The sequence below is a fragment of the Quercus lobata genome, chromosome 7 (genome assembly GCF_001633185.2).
Source record: "Quercus lobata isolate SW786 chromosome 7, ValleyOak3.0 Primary Assembly, whole genome shotgun sequence".
Lineage (NCBI taxonomy): Eukaryota > Viridiplantae > Streptophyta > Magnoliopsida > Fagales > Fagaceae > Quercus > Quercus lobata.
Window position 1 is genome coordinate 41864212 of NC_044910.1, and position 11075 is coordinate 41875286.

General features: G+C 37.9%; 1 protein-coding gene across 1 annotated transcript; it reads right to left on the reverse strand.

Annotated features, from left to right (window-relative positions):
• Positions 1–1055: 1055 nt before the first annotated feature.
• LOC115953751 (thaumatin-like protein 1) lies at positions 1056–9150 on the reverse strand. Its single transcript, XM_031071520.1, has 4 exons — positions 9019–9150; positions 6134–6330; positions 3798–3799; positions 1056–1634 (listed from the first exon to the last, which is right to left on the reverse strand). The coding sequence occupies exons 1-4, from the start codon at positions 9071–9073 to the stop codon at positions 1151–1153; spliced, it is 738 nt and encodes a 245-aa protein (XP_030927380.1). The 5' UTR covers positions 9074–9150; the 3' UTR covers positions 1056–1150.
• Between the last annotated feature and the right edge of the window lie 1925 nt (positions 9151–11075).

Consider the following 11075-nt stretch of genomic DNA (forward strand, 5'->3'; position numbering starts at 1 on the left):
CACCTGTTGATGGTGAACTGAAAATTGAATCAACTTCGATTTGTCCATGAGAGTCGTCCAGATCAAGAAGACAGGAATGGTCATCCCTCGTAGGATGGTCGTCCATGGGCATGAGGGTTGTCCATCAGGAAAGCGCCTGGGCGACCCCTAACACTTGGAAAATTTCTAGAAAAATTTTCCTACAAAAGACTAGTAAATTGAACCATGTGTCACTATTTTGAAACACAAGCAAAATCCTAATTCATCGCTATAATTTTCTGCTAAGTACTTAACTTCCAACGACAGTTGTAGAAGATAAGATTAAACATTCTAACTCCTATAGCGGTTGTGGAAGTTAATCCTAAACCTTCTGACTTCCTTAAATATAAGGGAATTTACGAGACAAGTAACTGCTTCAAAAGCGCACTATATAAGCACTCATCCACATCAAATGGAGGTAAGTTTTTCACGACTCCTAAAAAGTTGGAACTTTAGAATTTAAGAGAGAAAATAACTTGAGCATCGAAGGGCTTTTAGCCAATCTACCCCAGTCATTTTTGATCATGTATATTTCTTTTCAGGCCTTCCAAGCAATTACTAGTCCATTGAAGCCCAGAGCATTTAGCCTACTAATTTTCTTTGCATCATCACCCGTTAACATGGCCATTTTATTATTTAAATCAACAAATTAATTTAATAAAATTTTATTTTATTAAATAAATGTTCCAACAACAAAAAAATATTGACTATTGCAAATTTTTATTATTTAAATTATTAATGAGATAATTGAAAAATCCAATTCATGCATTTCAAAATGGATAGATAAGATTTTAAAAACTTCCTAATAGAATTACCTTGAAAATTTTGAAAAACTAATTGGTAACTCCTGCAATGCACATGAAAGTTTTATATAATATTTTTTTTTTTTGTTTGTAAAAATATGAAATTTGATAATTATGATAGTTATTAATAATCATTTTACTATAATTATGATTATATGTAAAAATATATATTCTAGCATTCAAAGAAAATATAATGTGTGTCCATCTAACTTATTTGGTATATGTTTTATTCAAATAACTATTCGTTGACACATACATGCATGTGCCTTAGTACTAAACATATCAGTTTCTTATTACAAATTTAGGAACGCATAATTCCTCTCTATAATTCATGGACAAAAAGTGATAACATAGGCGGGTGCACCAGAGCAGGTAAAGGAGCTGTTCTGATCATCGGTAGCATGACTATAAGCTTGTTGAGGACACTGCTGCTTAAAGATACGAGAATAGTTTGTGGGTGGACATGATTTTGGGGGCCGAAATGGGCCAGTGCAACAATACTGTGGTTGATTGAAAGCAATACAGGCGCTCTTGCAAGCAAGCATGCTACAATCCGACCCTTTCACTTGCAACTTCGCTGGGCAAACCGCATTCACGTTGACTGGACAGCTTGAGGCTTTGCATTTACCAGTGCCGCCTCTGGTGGCTACAGAAACAGGCAAGTTGAAGCCATCTACAAGGCGAACATCATAGCAGTCCGTCCCACCCCTGGCTGCTATGCTGATTTCTACTAAAGAAGCTGGCGGGATTGCAAGATTACCGTTGCACGTAACTTGACCGGTGCTACAATCGGCAGTCTCACAAGTGAACTTTCTTGATGTTAGAAATACTGAATGTAATTGAATTGTATTTCTCAAATCAAAGAATATACATTAGTGCCTTTATATAGGAGGCATATGTGTGCAGTACAAGTCAAGTGTAGTACAAGTACAAGTGTGCTATACAAGTAACCTAGTTGGGCCTAAAGCCCATAATATAATATACGTTAACAACCCCCCTCAAACTTATGGTGGATGTGAGACCAACTTGAGATTGTCAACTACATCACGAGTGCGTCCCTTAGGAAGTGACTTGGTGAAAATATCTGCAAGTTGATATTTGGAGGAGATGGAGAAAAACTGGAGAGCACCATGGACAAGATGATAACAGATAAAATGACAATCAATCTCGATGTGTTTAGTCCGTTCATGGAAGACATCATTGTGAGCAATATAAATGACACTCCGGTTGTCACAATAAAGGGGAGTAGCAGAGGATGTGGACACACCTAAATCCTTAAGAAGCCATCGTAACCAAAGGAGCTTAGATGTGGTATCAGCAAGGGCACCATATTCTGCTTCAGTACTGGAGTGGGCCACAAAAGTTTGTTTCTTACTTTGCCAAGAAATCAAAGAAGAATCAAGGAGAAAGCAATAACCTGTAGTGGACCTGCGATCAGTGGGATCTCCTGCCCAATCAACTTCAGAAAATGCACGGAGTACAAGAGGAGACTGAGCTGAGTAGAAAAGGCCATGGAAAATGGTGCCCTTCAGGTACCGAAGAATGCGCAGAACAGCAGCATAGTGAGTTGATCGTGGAGCAGACAGATACTGGCTCACCTGATGAACAGCATAGGAGATGTCTGGACAAGTAACTGTGAGATAAACTAAGCTGCCAACCAATCGTCTGTAAAGAGAAGGATTAGACAATGGTTTCCCCCCTAAGAGAGTCAGATGCGCATTAAGCTCAACTGGAGTGTCAACAATCTTGCTATCAGTGAGTCCAGCTCGAGACAAGAGTTCAGAAGCATACTTGGTTTGAGTAATATAAAGTCCATCTGTAGAATGAGTGATTTCAAGACCCAAGAAGTAGCTGAGATGTCCAAGATCTTTCATCTCAAATTGCTGACTGAGAAAATCCTTGAGTTCTTGAATGCCACTGAGGTCATCACCAGTGATGATCATATCATCCACGTACAGGAGAAGTAAAATAGTGCCTTTGTCAGTGCGACGAAGAAATAAGGCAGAATCATAATGACTGGCCATGTAACCCAAGCGAGAGATGGTAGAGCTGAATTTGGCAAACCAAGCTCGTGGAGCTTGTTTAAGGCCATAAAGAGCACGCCGAAGGTAACAAACCTTATTAGATTCAACAGAGAGACCAGGAGGAGGTTGCATATAAACTTCTTCACTTAAATCCCCATTAAGGAATGCATTTTTGACATCCATCTGAAAAAGATCCCATTTTCTGGTAGCAGCAACAGCTAAGAGAGCTCGAACAGATGATATACGAGCAACCGGAGCAAAGGTCTCTTCATAATCAATCCCATACTCCTGTGTAAAACCTTTTGCAACAAGACGAGGTTTGTAGCGCTCAATGGACCCATCAGAGCGAGTCTTAATCTTGTAGATCCACTTACAACCAACCACAGATTTCCCGGGGGGGAGTGTCACCAAGTCCCAAGTATGGTTTTTAGATAATGCATCAAGTTCCTCTTTCATTGCAATCTGCCATAAAGGGTCAGTGGAAGCCTCACGATAGGTGTGAGGCTCGTGTAGTGTAGCAAGAGCAGTGTAACAATGATAGTCAAGTAAATGTGCAGGAATAGATCTTACCCGAGTTGAGTGACGAGGTGGAATGTCTTGTGCAAGATCTTCAGGCGGAGTAGGAGCAGGGGACCCAAGCTCAAGGTTGGGGTTAGGTAGCTCGTCTTCAACCTGTTCATCTTCCACCTGTTCATTAAAAGGTGAACTAGGAAAGGGATCAGTGGTATTTGGTGGTTGGACAGAGAAGTCTACAAGAGAATCAGGAGCAACCACAGGAGGATCAGGATCAGCTACAGAAGGAACAGGTGCCTCATCTGGAAAGAGATCTAAAACAGAGGAGGAAGATAGGGAGGCACGGAAGTGAGAGAGCTCGACAAAGAGGCGATGTTCCCAAAAGAAAATATTACGGGAAATACGAAGACGATGAGAGACAGGATCATAACACCGATACCCCTTTCGAGTTTCGCCATAGCCAAGAAAACAGCAAAGCCTTGACCGAGGCTCAAGTTTGTTATGTTCATGTGGTTGAAGAAGAACGAAACAAGCAGAACCGAAGGAGCGAAGGTGGTGATAGTCTGGAGGTGACCCAAAAAGGCGCTCATATGGAGTTTGATTTTGGATAACAGGACTTGGAATGCGATTAATAGTGTGAACAGTATGAAGAGCAGCTTCACCCCAAAAAGGAGCAGGAACTTTGGCAGAGAGAAGGAGAGCACGAACAGTGTCAAGAATATGACGAAGTTTTCGTTCGGCTCTACCATTTTGCTGAGAGGTACCTGGACAAGTCAGTTGATGAACAGTGCCATAGGAATGCAAAACAGTTTGGAAAGCATATTGAGTGTACTCAAGAGCATTATCAGATCGAAAAATTTTGATTCGTTTGGAAAACTGAGTTTCAACCATTTTTGCAAAATTAGAATATACTTGCAATAATTCAGAACGATGTTTCATATTAAAAATCCAACTATAGCGAGAGTAATCATCAACAAAGACAACAAAATATCGAGACCCACCAATACTAGAGACAGAGGAAGGCCCTCAAACATCAGAATGAATAAGGTCAAAGATATCAATTGTTATTGATTCACTAGTATTGAAAGGCAAAGCTGGTTGTTTTCCTAACTGACATGAGACACAATCAAAATTTTCGGTAGACACTGAATCTAACAAACCTCTAGAAGCCAATTGTTGTACCCGAGAGGAAGATGCGTGACCAAGTCGAGCATGCCAAAGTGCAAGGGAAGGAACAGAAGAAACTACGGTAGCTGCAGCAACAGAAACAGGTGCAACAAGTGGAAGACGAAGGTTGTCCACGGGAAACATACGCCCAACTCTGGGACCGGTCCCAAGCTCCTGTCCCGTCCTTGGATCCTGCACAATACACCCAGAATAATCAAAGATAATGCGATAACCCAACTAAGCTAATTGTCCCACAGAAAACAAATTGTAAGAAAGGTCAGGAACATTAAAGACTCCAGGAACCGAGAGGTTAGAGGTCGAAACAGAGCCTATATTATGACCAGACATTGTGGAACCATTTGCTGTGCGAATATTAAGAGGGTGTGGTGCAGGTTTAAGTTCAGAAAATAAAGACGAATGAGGTGTCATGTGATTGCAACAAGCAGAATCCATAAGCCAAGAGGTAGGAGACATACCAGATAAAGCTGAGAGAGAAGAGGAATAAGATACATTACCAACCATACGAATGACATTGGCGATGATGTTTTTAAGGTCATCTGTGGACATGGTGAAAGTGCGTCCTGAAGACTTAGACTGTGCAGAGATGGGAGCCATTGGTTGGACACTCTCAGTGTTAGCAACAGTAGCAGCGGATATAGATACAGCTGATTTGTTGCGATGATAGCAAGTCTCAATATTGTGGCCAAAACGTTTGCAAAAACTGCAAAGACGTTTGCTGGATTATTGGCGACGGTTATTGCAACAAGAAGAAGACCTGTCCTTATTTCTCATTTAGAAGCAAAATATGCAAAAATGGAGCGCAAAAATGAAATCTACGCGAAAAACTGGCAAGGAGGACCCGGACTGCAACAAGTCAACTCTGGTCAAAAGTCAACGGTCAACAGTCAACCTGGTCAAAGTCAACGGATGACGTCAGCAGGCTAGAGGTGAATACGTCAGCAGATGACGTGGTGCTGACGTAATCAGGTGACGTCAGCTAGGGCTGACGTAAGCAGGTAAGACGATGACGTCAGCGAACAAGTCCGGCGCTTGGTAGCGCGTGACGCGCGCGTGGCGGTGCGTGGGCGCGCATGGCGGCGCGTGGCAGAGCGTGACAGATGCTGGAGGCGCGTGGTGGCGCGTGCAAGTGATGCCGAGTATTCTAATGGCGCGTGGAGGTGCGTGGAGGGTCATATGAAGACGAAATTTCACAGAAAGGCAGATCGGAGAGACTACTTTCCAATGATGCTATCTGTGGTCTGATCGGAGAAGCGGAAGCGGTGGTGGCGGCAAGGCAGTGGTCTTTGATGTACTGGAGTCGCGGTGAAGGTAGCGGTGCTGCTCACAAAAACGGCTGCAGAGGACACCCAAGAAAACAAGACTGCTTAAGAGCGGCACACCAAAGGATTAGAGCAGTGGCTCTGATACCATGTTAGAAATACTGAATGTAATTGAATTGTATTTCTCAAATCAAAGAATATACATCAGTGCCTTTATATAGGAGGCATATGTGTGCAGTACAAGTCAAGTGTAGTACAAGTACAAGTACAAGTGTGCTATACAAGTAACCTAGTTGGGCCTAAAGCCCATAATATAATATATGTTAACACTTGAGTTGGTGGAGCATCGGGTTCGGGCCCAAAATTGGCCCTTCCATGGAGCTTGGACATCCAGCGTTAAGGATGCTTTGGATGCTAACTCAAATCCAGTCTTTGATAGTTGAGGTTTTTGATCCAAAGCTAGGGTTCCTGGCCAGATGCTTCTTGGACAGTTGTTTGTGAAAGTTATTTTAGCAGAGTGAGCACCTGCATGCAAGTAAACCAAACTCCTTAAAACGTAAAAACACATCTTGTACACAACAATTTTTACATGTAGATACACTTATCATGATGATGGTTGTAAGTGGCAGAGCCAGAGAGGGGCCGGAGGGCCATGGCCCCCTCCCTCCTCAATTTTTAAATTTTTCTTTAAGTGTATTTCTTTAGGGGTGAAATATGGTGAATAGAAAATTTTGGAGAGAAAACGAAGAGAGATGTTATTTGGTAAAGAGAGAGTAAGAAAATTTTTTAGTGGGATCCGAGTGGTTTTCACCTAGACCCATTTAAAACTTGTCTCTCGAGAGAAAACTTGAGGAGAGGAGTTTGATAAATAAATAACAAAAAAAATTATTTCTCTAAAGCGGAGAGAAAACTGGAAGAGAGAAGTTTAATAGATAAATAACAAAATTTCCCATTGCACTAATTTAGTATAGTTTCCTTTTTATTTTTTATTTTTTTTTTCTGCTTTCCTTGGCGTTTCTCCTTTTAAGGCATTTAATATTATTATTTCCACTTCCTAGAACGTTGCCTACTTTTTTATTTAATCATTTTTTTCTTTTGATTTCCTGGGCCGTACGTGGTGTTATTTATTTATTTTTAATTAGACATGATTTTTTTTCTAAACATAATTTTTATTGTTTGATAAATTTGGGTGATTGTCCTCTCTCTCTCTTCTTTTTTTTTTTTTGTCACTTTTTTCTTTTAATTGTGAATCATTTTTTAATTAGACTAAATGAATAAATTTATATAATTTTACTTTTTCTACCTCTTTATTTTTTCATTTTCAATCAAACAAAAAAAATTAAATTAAATTAAAATTTTTTCTACCTTCTCACATTTTCTATCATCCTACTTTTTCACACTTCCAATCAAAGATATCCTTAATTGTAGTTTGAGTAGTTAATAAAATTACTAACAAAAATTTACCACCCCCCCCCCCCCCCCCCTCCAAAAAAAAAAAAAAAAAATCACGCCTCTTAAAATCTAAAATTTAGAACTAAAACCTTTATAATTGGCCCATCAACTTTTTGAAGTAATCTCCAAACTGCGTTAGTGGAAAAGAACCCAAAAATAAATAAATAAATTATAAAAAACCCAGATGGCAAATTCCCCAGCCCATGACCCTTCAAATATACTAACAAAACCCAAATTCTCCTTTAAACACACACCAAATCAACAGAGATCCACATTAAAAAAAAAACAAAAAACAAAACGAAACAAATATGTCTACGTTACTGCGTGTGTGCTGTGCATCTATCCTTTGCTTGGTTTTCCAATCAACTCAGGCTCTTGCTTCAATCCAAACCAGCAACCCCACCGCTGGCATCTCTTTTTCTTTCTCTCTCTTGTTAATGATTAAGAAATTGCAGTTTACTTTGGTAGAACCAACCAAAAAATGAACTAAAGACTGAAGTAGTTTGCTAGTTTACCGTGGGCTATTTTACTGCGTGCTGTGTTATACTGTTATACAGCTGTGATTCTGTAATTTTTTAACTTCAGTTTGTGGCTGCTATTAGTGCTATATAATAAAAACTTGTGGTTGGCAATCTTTTACGTTTCACAGTATATAATTTTATATAGGGAAAAATTTAGGTATAATAGTTTATGAGTTGTTTTTTAGATTTTCGTTTTAAGTTTTAGTTACGTGGTTATTTAATTAAAAAACACATTTTTTTTCATGAGAAAAAATTATACATGATAGAATCTTAAAAAGAAAATCTAAGAAATGACACTTAAATATTGTATTTAATTCTTGCTCTTTAATATAATATAATATAATATATAACTTCTTATTGAGTGAACATATACCACTAACGATAGTTACGATATTGTTGTGAGTGAATCTTTTAGATATATATATATATATATATATATTAAGTGAGTGTCAAATTAACCAAACATATATTGTTTTCTTAGAACTTTGTACTAGATTATGACGTTTGATATTTTGTTAATCGACAAATGAAATCAGTCAAGCATTTTTCAAAATCTAGCCCCTTAGAAAAAATTTCTAACTCCATCACTTGTAACGATGAATCACAACATAATAGTATTTTTATTCTGTTTGTAAGTGTTAACGTATATTATGTTATGGACTTTAGTCCCAGTTAGGTTACTTGTATAACACACTTGTACTTATACTACACTTTACTTGTATTACACACATATGCCTCCTATATAAAGGCACTGATGTATATTGTTTGATTTGAGAAATATAATACAACTCATTCAATATTTCTAATAGTAAGCATTATGATAGCGCAAGGCCTAACTCAGTTCACAACCGTAAGTATTCAATCATGTTGAGCAATTGAAATAGAAGAGGTGTCTATATAAGTAAAAAAAGAAAAAAAAAGAATCATCGATGATATATAAATATGCATGAAATCTAGCACTTACCCTCAATGTGACCTGTTCATTAGAGGTCCATTCATCTATGGACTAATAGAATTTAGAAGAGATCAAGAGAGAAGAACAAGTGTCCAGCGCATAAAATCTAAAATGTCTTTCATGTGAAATGTCAATGAATATAATAATGAAAGCTTAATCCGTGGGGTTCATGGCTTTATTGTATAGCCGATATGATGCTTGTCGCAACCTAAAATTTTGTGATTAAAAAAATGACCGACAAAAGCAATGTAGTAATGCATACTAGAAGTAGAGAGTGAGGCATTCCAGATAAGAAAAAGAAGGCCAAGATAGGGCCGTAGAGTGCCAGAGTTTTCATCATTGTTGCTTTGGTGGTAACAACTAACAAGTATATTTGATCAATGATGAACTTGGGTGTGGTATGGCTCGGTGCTAATCCAATGACCTTGGCATGGTATATATAGCGGTTTATATATACACTAATTTAACGGCTAAACGTGATGAAATTTGGACTTGGATTTTCTAGGAATTCTTATCTGCTCACTTGGTGGGTTATCTTCCAAAAGGATTCGGGTTGCTACTGCTACTGTGAGGGAAAGAGACTGACACGTGTTACAGTGTTAGTATTTGTTTACAAAACGGGTGTCAAACGTAATAGACTTTTGTATTCAAAATTTAACAACGTGTGAGGTCGAGACGAAGCATCCAGTCTAGTACAGCATGACTCAAAGGTTACGTGTAGATATTTATGACTTTAGAAATTTGAAGACAACCCTATCCAAACTGTAAGTTGTGCCAAAACTAATTTGTCTGATTTCAACATGGAATGGTTTGATGCATTGAACTGATCAAGGAGAGCTTTTCATACACTAAAAGGGCTGTGGCCTCCCCAAGTTTTTCAAGAAAATTATATTCGGCCCCTAACATATTCCTTGGCTTATTAAGCAAATAAAAATTAGCCAAATCCTGCACCGAATATGTCTTATTAACAATCTCAAATCTCTCTCTCTCTCTCTCTCTCTCTCTCTCTTTATTGCATTTGATCAGCTTTGTATTTTTTAACAATACATGTACCTATAAGTGAGTTGTAGGGACAGATGCCCTCGTCTAATTAACATCTTCAAGGGCAGGCTACAAAGGTGGAGCAACAACAGCAAAACATATCTTAGACTAGTCTTATTATTCTCTCTTTAAAAAGTTAGACTCACTTAGACTAGTTAATGTTAGACCCTTAAATTGTTTAGATTAGTAACTCAAGAAAATTCTAACTTGGTTATTATAACTAGTTAATAACAGGCTACAAAGGTGGAACCAAAAAACAACACTACGACACTGCATATGTAGCCAATTCGTTGGGCATCTACAAAGGATGATTGAATATTGTTAGAAGCATGCTAGGGATTTGGATGTATTGAGAACGTGGTAGCTTTCAAAACCTTAGGGATAGAAATATTTTTTTTTTTTTAATTCGAAAAACGAATGTGTGTTTTTGTTTGTGCTAAAATTAATATGTTTGATTTCAACATATGCTTCGAACTTGAGGTGGCTGGAGTTATTTATGAGTCGGAGGGCTGCAGCATGCAGATTGAGCCAATTCATAAGGCATCTAATCCCAGTATCTAGTAGGTTTAGTTTCTTCTCCTTTGTCCAAAAAATAGTCATAATTTTAAAAATTATAATTTAACCATTGAATGATTAAGATCTAGAGTTCTTAGAGTAAAATTTGTATCCATACATTTTGAAATATGTGGATTAGATTTTACCACATCATTAATATTTAAAAATTAAAATAAAAAGTTAACTATTATCATTTTGTACCCATTTAAATTATTGTCGACGTGGAAATCCTCTTTTGGTTTTTGGTCCTTCACTGCATAAAAGGGAAATGATCAAATCAAAACTTTGGCTCTTGCTTAGAGTGATAGGCCAAGAATGTATTAATCCCTTATAATGAATTAATCAATTAATTAGCCAGTTAATTAATTAATTCAATTAGCATGTAATAAGCGTGGTAGTACAAACAAATTACCAACTAAATTAAAAATGTAGCGGAAAATAAATTGACACGGTGATTTGTTTACGAATGGGGAAAACTTACGCGGCCAAAACCCCACCGGATGATTTTGAAGTCACCACTTTCGAGAATTTACTATTATTACAATAAGCGGTTACAAGTAAAGGAATTCAAGTACCTTATACCAACCTACAGTTGAACCCTTACCCTAATACCCAATTAGACTTGTTTTGTAGTAACAATTTTTCCTTTTCAATGCACGGCTCCTAGTACGTGACTAACCAATTCAATGTGTGAATCCCAATACCTGGCTTACTCACCAACTTGAGAAAGATAGGCTACAAAGTTC

Bases quoted from the DNA above. Each gene is read 5' to 3' on its own strand.
- LOC115953751 (XM_031071520.1), bottom strand. From the start codon at position 9,073: ATGATGAAAACTCTGGCACTCTACGGCCCTATCTTGGCCTTCTTTTTC. The intron at 6,331-9,018 runs GAATGCCTCACT...ACTTGCATGCAG, and splicing joins GGCCTTCTTTTTCTTATCTG to GTGCTCACTCTGCTAAAATA.